At 50.4% G+C, this 15369-nt stretch overlaps 1 protein-coding gene across 9 annotated transcripts in view; it reads right to left on the reverse strand.

Annotated features, from left to right (window-relative positions):
• Hip1 (huntingtin interacting protein 1) overlaps positions 1–15369 on the reverse strand; it is a 118402-nt gene that overhangs the window by 26049 nt on the left and 76984 nt on the right. For all 9 annotated transcript variants that reach the window (XM_040731229.1, XM_040731224.1, XM_040731222.1 and 6 more), the window contains exons 5-9: positions 14172–14252; positions 11948–12024; positions 10695–10756; positions 6828–6968; positions 3271–3328 (exon numbers count right to left, since the gene is read on the reverse strand). In XM_040731229.1, the coding sequence (XP_040587163.1) occupies positions 3271–3328; positions 6828–6968; positions 10695–10756; positions 11948–12024; positions 14172–14252 (419 nt within the window). The remainder of the gene's footprint in view (positions 1–3270; positions 3329–6827; positions 6969–10694; positions 10757–11947; positions 12025–14171; positions 14253–15369) is intronic.

The following is a 15369-nucleotide window of genomic DNA, read 5'->3' on the forward strand; positions in this document are numbered from 1 at the left end:
GTCATCTTAATAAAGAAGCAAGCCTGGCGACTTGACTTTGGTTCCTGGAAGCCACACGGAGGTGGAAAGAGAGAACCGACTCCATGAAGCTGCCCCTGATCTCCACACTCATGCCACCTTGGCACCCCCCCCCCCCGGTCTCTGTCTCTCTCTCATACACACACAAATTAAATTCTTAAAATGATATTACAGACTGACGTCTTTTTGTTTTTCGACCCAGGGTTTCTCTGTGTAGCCCTAGCTGCCCTGGAACTCGCTCTGTAGACCAGGCTGGCCTTGAGCTCAGAGATCCGCCTGCCTCTGCCTCCAGAGCGCTGGGATTAAAGGCGTGCGCCACCACTGCTGTGCCAGACTGAGGTCTTTTACAGTGAGTTTTCAGTCACCAGTGATGAGAAAAGAGTAATTAACACTGCAGATGCTGATGAAGACTGGACAGTCTCAGACATGGTCAGTCTTGATGACAATTCAATGGGACCTAGAATCACCACGGGGACACGCTTCTGGGTGTTGTCTGTGAGGCTGTTTCCCTGTTTCCACGGAGCTTTAAGTGAGATCAGGAGAACCCCCTTCCCCCTATGAATTTGGATAGCACCATCCCTCTGGGCTGAAGAGGGAGAACATGGGCCCTTCTAGAAGGCTCAGTGGGTCAAGGCATTTACTGCCAACCTGGATGACCCAGGTTCAGTCTCTGGGGCCCACAGGGTGGAGGGACAGAACTTGTGCCTTCAAGTTGTCCTCTGATCTACACACGCACACTGTGGCACAGCCCTACAAAGTGAATAAACGTTTCCTGACGGTGGAGGCAGTGCAACTGGCCGCCTGCCCCCATGCTCCTGCCGCCACGCCTTCCCCACTGCGATGGGCTGTACCCTCAGACTGTGAGCCTCGGTGAGGCATTCCTTCCTTAAGTGACATTGTTATTCATTCTGTCACAACAATGACAAAACTAGAAAACTGCCCAGTCTCCCAAACTCATTTCTTCATGGTTGTGGACTACAGACAACTGTTGGCAGATTTCTCTTCCTAGGAATAGTTAGCTTGGATGAGCACATTACTCCACCGTTACTTTCACGCCATGCTGGACTGTATCCTCAAATTCCCTTACGCTGCTTTGTTTCATGGATTCTGTTACAACTGGAAAAGGAGAATTCTATTATTCTATTCTATTCTACTTTACCCTTCATTCTTCCCACTCCTTTCTTCTAGTCTATTCCGCAGTGCTTGGGGCTTGGAAGCCATGGCCTCATGCATGTTACACAAGCATTGTGGCCCTGAACCAAACACCAAGCCCCAGACAGCATCTCCCTCCTCGTCAAGCCTCTCACCTGAGTGGGGACACCAAAGACCAAGAAAGCCAGCATAAAGGAGAAGCTGAGGTCCCAGCAACCTTTGGTTGCAGCACAGAACTTCTTGCTCAGCCCCACCAACTGACCCCCTCCCCAGGGTCTCAACACAGCCCACAAGACCCCAAGGTTAAAGTGCCCCTGTGACGTTCCTACAGCTTTCCCTGAACTCCAGGACAGTGAGGCTTCCAGGAAAATTCGCCTCTGTGTGGGAGAGAAAATGAAGCAGCTACTCATAGGAGACGTTTTTCATGAGCTAGGGGAAAAAAATGGAAGGAAATAAAATGAGCTGACCGCACGCCCCCGTCTCTCTGGGTTGGTGCCAACAGTAATAGATGTTAGTGCTTTTGCAAGCTACTGGAATTTCACATTCCAGCAATCCAGCCCCAGTGCCCGTCTCCTAGGATTTGGTAAGTCATTCATCATAGAAGGTGGACCAGGCTTCCCCAGAGGATCGAGAAAACTAGGGGGTTAGTTCAACCCTGTGTTTGTCCTTCGGCTGCTCCCTAGGAAACCAGCAGGCGAGGCACCAGCTGGGGATTTAGAAGCCATGGTCAGGGATGAAGATGTTAACGGGGAAAACAAACGACGTGAAGATGGCTGCCTCACAAATGAACAGTTCACAGGACAAACCATGATGGTTAGCTTGAACTGGGATCACCTGGAAAAAGTCTCAACAAGGGACTGTCTCGATCCAGCTGGCCCGCGGGGGACTGTCTCGATTGCTAACTGATGTGGGGTGACCTAGCCCCCCGTGGGCGGTACCATTCCCTGTTTTGGGCCTTGAGTTGCACAAGGCCAGGGAAAGCTGTCTGAGCAACAAGCATGCCCGCATTCACTCTGGCTCCGCTCTCCGATGAGATGTGGCTAGACGCCTCAAGTTCCCGCCTTGACTCCCCTGAAACAGACCCTGGAACCTGGGACTCTACAGCAAGTAACCCCTTATCCTGAGGCTGTTTCACATCAGGGTATTTTATCCCAACAGACATGAAACTAAGACACCGATATGATACATACACACATGCACATGTATGTATATATGTGTATGTATACATATACATGGCTCAATAGCAAAAAATGCAAATTCAAACTACATTGAGAGTTTTTCTCTCTGAAGTGTGAGGTGCTATCATCAAGAAAACCAACACTGAAAGCCGGGCGTTGGTGGCGCACGCCTTTAATCCCAGCACTCGGGAGGCAGAGGCAGGCGGGTCTCTGTTGAGTTCGAGGCCAGGCTGGTCTACAGAGCGAGTTCCAGGACAGTCTCCAAAACCACAGAGAAACCCTGCCTCGAAAAACCACAAAAAAAAAAAAAAAAAGAAAGGAAGGAAGGAAGAAACAATGGGGGTGAGAACATGTGGAGAGAAGAATTCTACTCCTCGATTGGTGGGTAAAATGGTACAGCCAAGGTAGAACTCAGTATGACTGTCCCCTGAAAAGACTAGAAATGCCGTATGGTCTGTCTGTGACATGGCTTGGCATCTACCTGAAGGAATCTAATTCAGCACACCCCAGAGATACCGGCACACCCAGGTTCGCCATGGTGCCATTCACATTAGCCAAAACCCGTGTGCATCGACAGATGGATGAAAACAATGTGATCTACTTATAGGATAGGGGTTTCATTCAGACTAAAGAAGGACGAGAGTGGGTAGAGGAATCTGTCAGTAAGCCTGAGACCTGAATTAAATCCTGAGTCTCACACCTAGTGGAAGGAGAGAACTGACTCCTGCAAACTGTTCTCTGCTCTTCATACGCGGGCCAGGGACTCGTGCGCATGCGCGCGTGTGCCCTCTGCCCTGCCTGGTTGCTTTACCTGAGTGCGGGGACCCAGACTCAGGCGATCGCGCTTATGCAGCAGGCATTTTACCCCAGCTCTCAGAGAACGCTCTGATCGGACCTCATTCCCTTCTCTAGAGCCACTTACTTCGTGAACTGCTCCATAAAGCGGTCTCGGTGGCCCTGCAGGGTGTCCGCTGGAAGACCTGGAGGAAATCGGAAGGAGCGCCTGAGCACATGGAGACCGGGGTCAGGCAAGCCACACTGGGGCTGAGGCAGGGGCCGGCCAGCCCACTCCGGCACCCCTGAGGTTTGGGGACTAAGGGAATCCCACAGGAACGGCAGGATGCTGGCTATGTTCCCCAGGCTGGCCTTGAACTCCTGGACTCCAGCAATCCTCCAGCCTCAGACTCTCGAGTGCCCGGAACAGCAAACCCTGCCACCGCGCTGTGCTTTCTCTTTGTTTAGTTGAGACAGGGTCTCACACTGTAGCCCCGACTGTCCTGGAACACACTGCACAGCCCACGCCGGCCTTGAACTTATGACGGTCCTCCTGCTTCTGTGTGCCAGCAAGCTTGCTTTCACTTGTTCTGGAACGAGTGATACAATCACGAAGCTCGTGTATAAACTATGATTGCTGAAAGTGATGAACGTGAGCCAGGCGGATGGAGAGCTGAAGGTCAGCCAGGACTACATATGGAGACCTTGTTTCAAAAAACAATCTAGAAAGGGTAAAATTCGACAGGGGAGGGAAATAGCTCTTGACTTCTACTCCAAAACCCCTGATCTCAGTTCTACTAGGAATAAAAACCAGAAAAAGCCAAATTGAGGAAGATTCCACTTGGTTCTCCTGCCTCCACCTCCCTAGGGCTGAGACTGCAAGTGTGGGCCATACCGACCTCTTATGCGGTGCTGGAGAGGGAGTGCAGGCTTTCACACATGCTAGGCAAGTCCTCAGCCAATAGAGCTGCACTCTCTCCCTGTAACTGATATGTTTCTAAGCTACAGACTCTCCTTCTCTTGGGATTTGGTCCACCCTGCCTGCTTCCTGTAGGCACACCCTATGGCACCAAGCCTTTCTAATCCTGGGACAGAAAATTGCAGTCACCCTTGGGGTAATCGGAGTGATGCTATTTCTCTCGTCCAGTCTCAAATAACCAGGCTTGGCTGGAGAGAGAATTAGGTAGAGCCAGGTGCTGCCAAACCTGATGAGTTAAGTTTTTTGTCTTTGGGACTATAAGATGGAAGGAGAGAAAGGACTCTTACAAATTTACAAGTGTATATGAGCACAAGCACGTGCACGCGCACGCACACACACAAACACGCCAAACAAACAAACAAACACATAAATTAATGAAATAAAAAGGTCATTACTTGTGTGTGTGTGTGTGTGTGCGCGCGCGCGCGCGCACTTTTTAAGTTCACTTTGTTTTTTACCCCCCTGAGATAGGGATTCACTATGTCAACTGGGTGGGCCTTGGATTCATTGTGTAGCCCTGGTTGGTAGTAAACTTCCCATTCTCTTCTAGAACCTCCAAACTAGGATTCCAGGCATGCATCCCTACGCTCAGCCAGTTTTACGCATCTAAGATACACCCTTGTCCTTTCTGGGCTATGAAACCAGAACAGTATCCATTCATATCTACAAGTTTTTGGGTGTCCTAACATGCTGTGGGCATTCTTCAGGGGCTGGGAATGTGGATCAGGGTAGAGCATAGTTTAAAATCTCCATCTTTAAATGCGGATTCCCCAGTAAGGATTTACAGTAGCTTTACCTGGGAAATCCGCATTTAAAGATGGAGACTTTAAAATATACCAGAGACATATCCAAAGCCAGCAGTAGCCTGATTTTTAAAAAAAATTGATTTTGTGTGTGCGCCCGAGCACCCAAGTGTGAAGGTCAAAGGTCAACCTGAGCAGTAAGTTATTTCCCTCCATCATGTGGGTTCTGGAAATACAACTCAGGTCATCAGGCTGGTGGCAAGTACCTTTCTTTCCCCTGAGTCATCTTGCCAGCCCTCCCAACCCTCCCAACCCCTTCAGGCCCTGTCAGCCTACCCCTAACCACACGACAGTCCAGCCCAGTGTCCCACATTTCAAACCAGGGCACCAAGGATAAAAACTTCTGCAAACCATCAGCTCTCAAAATACTTTTTTTTTTCTTGTTTTTTTGAGACAGGGTTTCCCTGTAGCTCTGGAGCCTGTCCTGGAACTCGCTCTGTAGACCAGGGTGGCCTTAAACTCACAGAGATCCACCTGGCTCTGCATCCCTCGTACTGGGATTAAAGGCGTGCGCCACCCTCTCAGCAAATTATGCATTTTCTTTTTTTCTGTTTTGGTTTTTACGAGACAGGGTTTCTCTGTATTGTTTTGGAGGCTGTCGGTCCAGCCCAGCCTCGAACTCAAAGAGATCTGCCTGCCTCTGCCTCCCGAGTTCTGGGATTAAAGGCGTGCGCCACCACTGCCCGGCAATTATTATGCATTTTTCTTAAGGGTGCAGAAGGGATCTGCTGCTAAGCAAACCCCTTGGATTAGCCCTGATTTGTTTATTGCTTTATTTAAGTGTCTCACTATGTAAACAAGGCTTGCCTGGAACTTGCTCAGGCTGGCCTTGAACCAGCAGAGATCCTTCTGCCTTTGCCTCCAAGCTACTGGGACTATAGGCATCAGATCCAGCTGTATTTAATTTTTCTTCATTGAGTGGATGAAACTCAGGGTATTATGCATGGTAGTTAAGATCTCAACAACTAAGCCATGCCCCCAGCCCCTCACTGGGGATTCTAGGCAGGGGCTCTACCACTGAGCCACACCCCAGCCCCTCACTGGGGGATTCTGGGCAGGTGCTCTACCACTGAGCCACACCCCAGCCCCTCACTGGGGGATTCTGGGCAGGTGCTCTACCACTGAGCCACACCCCAGCCCCTCACTGGGGGATTCTGGGCAGGTGCTCTACCACTGAGCCACACCCCAGCCCCTCACTGGGGGATTCTAGGCAGGTGCTCTACCACTGAGCCACACCCCAGCCCCTCACTGGGGGATTCTGGGCAGGTGCTCTACCACTGAGCCACACCCCAGCCCCTCACTGGGGGATTCTAGGCAGGTGCTCTACCACTGAGCCACACCCCAGCCCCTCACTGGGGGATTCTGGGCAGGTGCTCTACCACTGAGCCACACCCCAGCCCCTCACTGGGGGATTCTGGGCAGGTGTTCTACCACTGAGCCACACCCCAGCCCCTCACTGGGGGATTCTGGGCAAATGCTACAAACCACACCTTCAGTTAGGTACCTACTGCTAAGCTATACCAGCCCTGCAGCTGTTTGCTTTCTATTTCTCCATAAATTCCATCTGTTACAAGGAACTGGCTTGTGATGGTTTGGAGGTCACTGCATTAGCTCATGTAAGTGTAGGTCAGGTAGGTCAATTGTGCTCTGCGTGCGTCTAAGAACACAGGAACTTTTGGTGAATGGTGACAGGTAGAGCTGGAGGTGAACATTGAGTGAGAACCCTCCTAAGACACAGGTCTGCAAGGTCAGGAGCTAGACTGGGTTAAATCCAAAGCTTGGGCTTCTCCCTTCCATTCTCAGAGGACCAGGAACCCCAGGCTCTTAGGACCAGAGCAAGGCCGAGGGTATTTCGTGAGCTGCTTGCATGTCTCTGGGAACGGCCTGAAGCTCACACAGAATGGTCGAGGCTGTCATACTCACAGGAGTGGAGCTTGAAGAGCAGCTTGACAGTGTAGTCGTAGAGGTGACTGCAGTCCAGGATGACCTGGATCAGAGGTGCGAGGCGGCACTGCCCGGCTGTGGTCACGGATACCGAGCGGGACATGTCCAAGGAGTTGAACACTGTGGAGGAAGATGGGGAGAGAGGCCACGGTGAGGCAGAAATCCCTGCAGCGAAATAGAACCGGGGTGGTGACACACAGCCAAGACTTATCTGAGCGTGCACTCTGTGTTTCTGTGGAACTAAGAATGGAACCCAGGACTTTGCATACGAAAGGCAGGGATCCACTGTGGGATACTCCTTCACACCGTGTGGATATGTCGCTGTGATTGTTTAATAAAGAAGCTGACAGGCCAGTAGCTGGACAGGTGGAGGTTAGGAAGGGCAGGCAGATAAAAAGAGAATGCTGGGAAGAAGGGGGAGGAGCCTGAGGAGCTAGGTAGACATGCAAGATGAACTTGCTGAGTTGAAAACAAGGCACCACCATGTAGCACAGCACTTAAAAGAAATGTGGGCTAATTTCAAGTGTAAGAGCCAGTTAGCAACAAGGCTGAGCATTTATAATTAATGGGAACTGGCTGGTGGGACAGAAAAGTCCGACAAAATTCTACTGTTGAGCCACATCCCAGGCCCTCACTGGGGGATTCTAGGCAGGGGCTCTACCACTGAGCCACATACCCAGCTCCTCGATGTGGGGATTCTAGGCTGGTGCTCTACTGTTATGTCCCCAGCCTCTCACTGGAGGATTTTAGCCCAGAGCTCTACTCTTGAGTCATGGTTGTAATTCCTCTGGGGTATTTTAGGCAAGCACCCTACCACTAAGCCATACCCCTAATTCCTTATTGGAGGATTCTAGGCAAATGCTATGATCCTGAACTGTACCCCCTGCGATAATTTCATGTTGCCACAGGATCTTGCTATATAGCATGAGCAGGGCTCTATCCTCTCATCTCAGCCTCCCAAGGGCTGGGTGACGGGTGCATGGCCTGTGATTGACAGGTGCAGTGACTCATGTGATTCATTCAGCCCTATGATACCTCACCGGACAGGTAAGGAAATACGTCCTAAGTCACTTGACGGTAGTCACAAGCCTAAGACGTACTTGTGCGGAGTCCACGTGGCCACTGACGGGTGGAACAGATACACATTTGCCCCTGATGGTCAGAAAGCTCGATGTGTCATGACCAGGTGAGAACGACACTCTAACTTTGTGTGGAGCCCCACTGATACCTCTGAGATCTGCCCCAAGTCTGAGCAGAAACACTCAACACATTTTCTTTCCTGAAATAGGGTCTCATGTAGCCCCGGTGGACCTGAACTCAATATGCGGCCGGGGCGATCTTGAGTTTCTGCTCTTCCTGCCTGCATCTCCTGGGTGCTGGGAGAAGTGTGGACCATCACACATGGTTTATATAGTGCCAGGGATTTGAACCCAGGACTTCGTGCATGTTAGGCAAGCACTCTACAAACAGCGTACAGCTTTCCCCTAAATGTCTTATTCCAGGCATCTACTCACATGACCTTATTTTATACTCCGCCATTGGGTACCTGACTATAGGCTGCCACCTCACCCCCGCCAGGGTTGACTATCTTTCTTGTACTGGCTGCCCACCGTCCCTGCGGATTATATGTAACACACAACACAAGACTTCCTTGGTGTTACCACATGTGTGGACAGTCCATGGGTAAGCACAGAGCCCTCATGTGTTTCATTTTTCTGGTCTGCAGAGACCCTGTAAGTGTGTTTGTCTGGTGGCTTAGACAGAGAGACTCTCTCTCTCTCTGACACACACACACACACACACACACACACACACACACACACACACACAGAGAGAGAGAACCACCCTAATTAAAAGGTAGTTTTTTCTTGACACAAATTGAAAGCAATGTCACTGCAAAGCAGCCATCAGTGTCAAGCTTCTGTTTGACAAGAACTCACAGCCACTTCCATCTCCTTCCGGGAATGGGACTTGACCCCCAGCAGCAGCTCTAGCAGTGACTGCAGGTACATCTCTCAGCCTGGCCAGGCCTCTAGACACTCTTGTGGGAAGCTCTGTGGTGACGATCGCCCAGGGTCTGCTGAGACCAGCGAGGAGCTCAAGAGCGCTCTGCCTTTCAGCTTTGGCTGTGTGGGTAAGCATGTGTGTGTGCGTGTGCCTGTGTGCATGTATGTGTGTGTGTGTCTGTGTGCATGTATGTGTGTGCCTGTGCCTCTGTGCATGTGTGTGTACATGTGCCTGTGTGCATGTGCCTGTGTGTGTGCGTGTGCCTGTGTGCCTGTGCCTGTGTGTACGTGTGCCTCTGTGCATGTGTGTGTACGTGTGCCTGTGTGCATGTGCCTGTGTGTGTGTGTGCCTGTGCCTGTGTGTACGTGTGCCTCTGTGCATGTGTGTGTGCGTGTGTGCCTGCAGCGCGCATGTGGGCTGGTACGGATGGCGGCCACAGGGCAGCCTCAGGCGTCCTCAGTTGCTCCCATTCTTTTTTGTTTGTTTTTTGAGAAAGTTTCTCTGTGTAACAGCCCAGGCCGTCTTCACTTTGTAGATCACGCTGGCCTCAAACTCACAGAAATCCACCTAACACTATGCCTGGCTTTAAAAAAAAAAAACAAAAAACCCGATAGGGTTATTAGGACTAGAGAGGTGGCTGAGTGGTTTAGAGTGCACACTGTTCTTTCAGAGGCCCCAGGTTCAGTTCCCAACACCCACATAAGGCAGGGTGGCTTACAACCATCTCTAACTCTATCTCCAGGGGATCTGATGCCCCCTTTTGGCCTCTGCAAACAACTGCACTCATGTGTACATACCCCAACACAGACCTATATGCATTCATGATTTTTAAAAAAATCTGTGTGCACGCTAGGCAAGCACTGTACTGGAATGAGCTGTATCCCGAGCTCAAGACAGACTCCTCTTTTGTGGAATGTTTGTTTGACTATGCAAAGATGTTTTGCATTTGTTTAAGTAGAGAGGGATTGTGTTGGTTTATATTGTGGCCTATTTGTTTAACTATGTAAAGATGCATTCCTATTTTACCTTAACTGCTTAAAGGTACCTGATTGGTCTAATAAAAAGGTGAATGGCCAATAGTGAGGGATGAGGCAGAGGCGGAACTTCTGGGCAGGGAAAGTATGTAGGAGGAGCTATTTGGGCTCCAGAGAAGACAGAGGGACACCAGAGGCCAGACAGAAAGACACAGAGGAAGCAGGAAAGTAGGACACACACAATGAATGAAAGGTAAAAAGAACTGAGGCAAAACATAGAGGAAAAGAAACAGGTTAGATTAAGTTAAAAGACCCAGTTGGACAAGCCTGTGCTAAGGCCAAGCATTCATAATTAATAATGCCTCCATATCTTTATTTGGGAACTGGCTGGCAGCCCAAAGGAAAATCCGATTACACTCCCCTTCCGAGCAGAAAGCATGCCTGTGTAGATGCTCAGCAACAATCAGACGGACCGGCTGGAATCGTGGCCACCATCCAACGACTGTCAGCAGGGTCAAAACAGCCTCTGGGAGCTTGGAGGCCAGGAGGGAGGGGCAGAGCAACCGGTCTCCCTATCTGATATGAAATAACCGACTTCAGAACTATGTGAGGAGAGGGCAGAGGCTGACAGTCAGCTCTGCTAAGCAGGGGTAACAAGAGGGCTCGGCCTGCTGGACGTGCTGGTGCAAGCCTGTTAATACCAGCGCTCAGATGGTCGAGGCGGGGCTGCTGTGAGTTCGAGGACAGCCTACGCCACAGAGAGTTTGTCTTTAACAAAACTAAAAGGGATTGAGCCAGGTGAACCACACGGATCAGGCTGGGAGTCCGGTGACTGAGCCACACGACGGTCTGGGAAGAGACTCACCTGTCTGGAAGAGGTTCAGTTCGCACTCCAGGTAATCAAACATTTCCACCGTGAGCTGAAAACTGGCAGGAGGAAAAACCAGAAATCAAAGTCCATAGTCCCGATCCCCCTCACCCAGTGCCGAGCATAAATCTATGACCTTGAAATCAAAGTCCATAGTCCCGATCCCCCTCACCCAGTGCCGAGCATAAATCCATGACCTTGAAATCAAAGTCCATAGTCCCGATCCCCCTCACCCAGTGCCGAGCATAAATCCATGACCTTGAAATCAAAGTCCATAGTCCCGATCCCCCTCACCCAGTGCCGAGCATAAATCCATGACCTTGAAATCAAAGTCCATAGTCCCGATCCCCCTCACCCAGTGCCGAGCATAAATCCATGACCTTGAAATCAAAGTCCATAGTCCCGATCCCCCTCACCCAGTGCCGAGCATAAATCCATGACCTTGAAATCAAAGTCCATAGTCCCGATCCCCCTCACCCAGTGCCGAGCATAAATCCATGACCTTGAAATCAAAGTCCATAGTCCCGATCCCCCTCACCCAGTGCCGAGCATAAATCCATGACCTTGAAATCAAAGTCCATAGTCCCGATCCCCCTCACCCAGTGCCGAGCATAAATCCATAAATCCATGACCTTGTACATGCTAAGCAAGAATGATACTGCTAAACCGGGGCCCCAGCATGTCATTGGGAGACGCTAGGCAGGTGCTCTACCATTGAGGAGCCACGCCCCCAGCCCCTCACTGGGTCGTTTCAGGCAGGGGCTCTACCACTGGGTCACACACTTGCCCTCACTTGGGGAGTCTAGGCAGGGGCTCTGGCGCTGAGTCACACCCAGCCACCAAAGTCAGGGTTTCACACCTCCCCAGGCTCTGTCCTGCTTCCCACCCTGAGCATCCCCGTGGGAGCACAGCTGCATTCTTGCCTGCACAGACATACACCCCAGCTTCCTTCCCGGCTTCTCTCGTGAAAGGTATTTAAAGACTAAGCCTCTCAAGGTCCCACAGGAGAAAGAGAGATGACAGGCCTTGGTCGGGGTTTAGGTTGGAGAGACTAAGACAGAGAAACCACGTCCAACTGCGTCTGGGCTAGGATAACAGACAGACACAGCGCTAGCAGCAAGGTCACCCGGGGACTCCTCACTCCAGCCTGCCTCCCACCACTGGGGCCTCCCGCCATTTCCAGGAGCAGGAACCAAAATCACAAAAGCTTACTTCCCTGCCGGGCCAGGGGGAGAAGGATGGCCACTTACAAGTTGTTAACATCACTTTCTCCGGCCTCGTCCAGCTGTCGGTCACTCATCTGAAGGTTGCCTGGGAACCTGGGATTCTGGAAGGGAATTTGGGTGAAGGAGGAGACGGCTAAGCGGCAGAGTGCTCGTTTGAGGATGCGGCTTACGGGGGGAGTGAGTAGACACAAGCTGTCTACAGTAAGTACGTGCAGCAGGTTCTATGTCAGCGACACTTTCGAGGGAGGCACGGTCAGTCTACCTCACAAACACGGGCCCCTCAATGGATCCCAGGAAAGAACACTGTCCACTGTCCACGACCCATCGTAAGGGCTGAAGGGCTCTCTCCTGGAACACTCTCTAAGCACGTCCTCCCAAGGCACAATGAGATCCAGCATGTGAGCATGCTCCCCTGCGAATCATCCGGAAGCCCTGGGTGGCAGACACTCAATTCTCATTCAGTCTCCTCAGCCCTGGCCATGTCCCAAAGCTGCTACTGTGAGCTCATGGGAGTCTGGAAGAGACAGGCCCACGTCCTCAAGTGTTGTGTCTGCTTTAAGGCATGGTTTCTGTGGAACAATCTTTGTACACTGTAAATATGTATTACTTTCATTTGTTAATTGGGCAGGAGAGCCAGACTAGGAGGATGCTGGGAAGGAGGGAAGAGTCTCAGGAGTCACCAGCTAGACACAGAGGAAGAAGGACATGTACAAGATGAGGTAACAAGCCATGAGCCATGTGGTAAAACTTAGATAAGAGATATGGGCTAATTTAAGTTGTAAGAGCTAGTTAGTAATAAGCCCGAGCTATTGGCCTAACATTTATAATTAGTACTGAGTCTCCCTGTTGGTTACTGGTGGGCAGGGAAGAAAAGTCCATTGACACAGGGTCCCGTGTAGCCCAGGTGGACCTGAAACTCACTATGTAGCTAAGGACAGCTTTGAACTTCTGATCCTTCTGCCTTCCCCTCCTGCGTGCTGGGATTAGACGTGTGCACACTATACTAGGTTTATGCAGTGCTGGGGATGAAAACCAAGGCTTCATGCATGCTAGGTAAGCACTCTGCTCATTTAGCTACATTTCCTCTTGGATTCAAGAGATCCCCCTGCCTCAGCTGCTGAAGTAGCCTAAACACCAGAAGACATGGAAACAGACTGTAGAAAGAGAGGTGGCCATTACATCAAGAGCTACTAAATTCCAGAGTGACTACTTTGACATGGAGCCAGAACAAGGTGAGAGTCCATGTATTTTTGATTTATCATGTGTTATTTATTTATTTTTGTCTTGTTTGGACCTGAATTTGATGCCTGGAGCTACAGGGTAGGAAGGGAGAATAAACTATACTTCCCCCTAGTACTTTAAAGGAAACACTTTATTCATTAACTACTTTTATCTTCCAAGTGACTTTAAAAAAAGATTTATCTTTATTTTATGTCTATGAGTGTTTTTCCTGCATGCATGTATGTATGTGCACCATGTGTGTGTTTGGTGCCCAGAGTGTAGAAAAAGACACTGGATTCCCTAGAGCTGTTGTGACAGACAGCTATGAACCTCAGTGTGGGTGCTGGGAATTGAATCCCATCTCCCTTGAAAACACAGCCTGTGCTCTTAACCTCTGAGTTATTTTTCCAGTCCTGAAAACACTGCCTCTTCTAAGTTGTCTTCTGACGCCACCTCCCCCCTGAAATAAATAAAAATACAGCTTAAAACGAAAGGCCAAGATAGGCCTGGAGGAGAGGCTCATCAGTAGACAGCGCTGGCTGGGTTAAGTTCCCAGAACCCCCATGGATGCCCACGACTGTCTATAACTCTACTTTCAGCGGATCTGCCGCCCTCTTCTGGCCTCTGTGGGCACTGCATGCCCATGGTGCACATACCTACAAGCAGACCACACATACTACAAACTATAAATAAATCTTAAAATATGTACATAAGTCAATGTTTGTCATTTTCCTCAGGAAGCACCACCCACTGCAGGGTTGTTGCTACCCTGCTTGTGAAATGCTTAACAGAATGACCCCACGAACATAGGTCAGAAGTCAAAAGGTCACCCTGGGATCATTGATCACATTGTTCTGTTGATTTCCCCTTACAGAGTTGGGTCATAGCACCCTGGATTCTTGAGGTCCCACACTGTTCCCTAAAGTGATAATAAAGACCAGGGAGGGTCTGGAGGGAGGGCTGAGGGAGGGCTTGGAGGAGGGACGGGATGAGGGAGGGGGGGCCATGGAGCATGGCAGGTGCTTACTTTGGTGTGGTACTCCATCCTTGTTTTCAGCAGTTTGAGGTAGATGCTGCACAGCTGTCCATACCCCTCGCTCAGGTGGCCCTGTGTGGAGGAAGAGAGGAGGCTACATCAGTGTGGAGGCAGGGCTTTCTCTAAATTCTTTTTCTTGGCTGCTGGTGTTCAGTGGTTCCAGGCCTGACATGAGTCAATCCCTGGGACCCACATGGAAGGACAGGACTGACGGACCACCACAGGCGAGGTGTGTGAGTCGGCCTGCTACATCACTCACGTGACCCCACCCATCCCAGCACACACAATAAACAGTTTTTAAAGGTGGGGCTGAACCAGGCGGCGGGGGCCCACGCCTTTAGTCCCAGCACTCTGGAGGCAGAGGCAGCTCAAGGCCAGCTCGGTCTACAGAGTGAATTCCAGGACAGCCAGGACTGTTACACAGAGAGACCCTGTCCTGAAAAACAAAACAAAAACACAAAAAAAGACGGGGCAGAAAGATGGCTCAGAGGGTAAAGGAATTTGCCACCAAGCCTGATGACCTCAGGGTTCCACTTGGTAGAAGAGAAACAGTGGCATGCATGTACCCCTCCTTACACACACACACACACACACACACACACACGCATGCGTACACACGCACACACACTCATATACATGCACACACACCCATACATGTACACGCACGCGCACACGCACGCACCCAAAAAAATAAAGGGCGTTCACCCCCTGCACTGCCATATGGAGGAAATCCTTGAGAATATTCCATTGAGATTTCCTCCACCCAGTCCTGTGATGAAGAGAAGTAAAATCCAATGTTGGAAGGAGACCCAGAAGACACTCCCCAGGGGACCTTCCCAGAATTCACAAGCTTCCAGCTGAGAGCTTAATTGAGAGCGATCTCTATAGAGGCGAACACAGGTTCTCTCTGGAGAGACCCGTCTTTGTTACTTACTTCAAAGAATTGTGTTCCCAGGAAAACTGAGGAGCTCCCAAGGGGGAAAAAAAAGGCACAAAAGGAAAAATAACTAAAATCCACCAGAAATGCCAGATGGCCACACAGATCTCTAAGGACTGATGATGGGATTATAAGAAGCAATATACAGCACGGGCCTCATTAACATAGCTAAAATATTTGCAAGGCGTAAGACATCTTGTAAAGGGGGCTGGAGCGATGATGGCCCAGCAGCCGGAGTGCATGCAGCTGGTG

This window comes from Mesocricetus auratus, unplaced genomic scaffold (genome assembly GCF_017639785.1).
Source record: "Mesocricetus auratus isolate SY011 unplaced genomic scaffold, BCM_Maur_2.0 Super-Scaffold_100025, whole genome shotgun sequence".
Taxonomy (NCBI): Eukaryota; Metazoa; Chordata; class Mammalia; order Rodentia; family Cricetidae; genus Mesocricetus; species Mesocricetus auratus.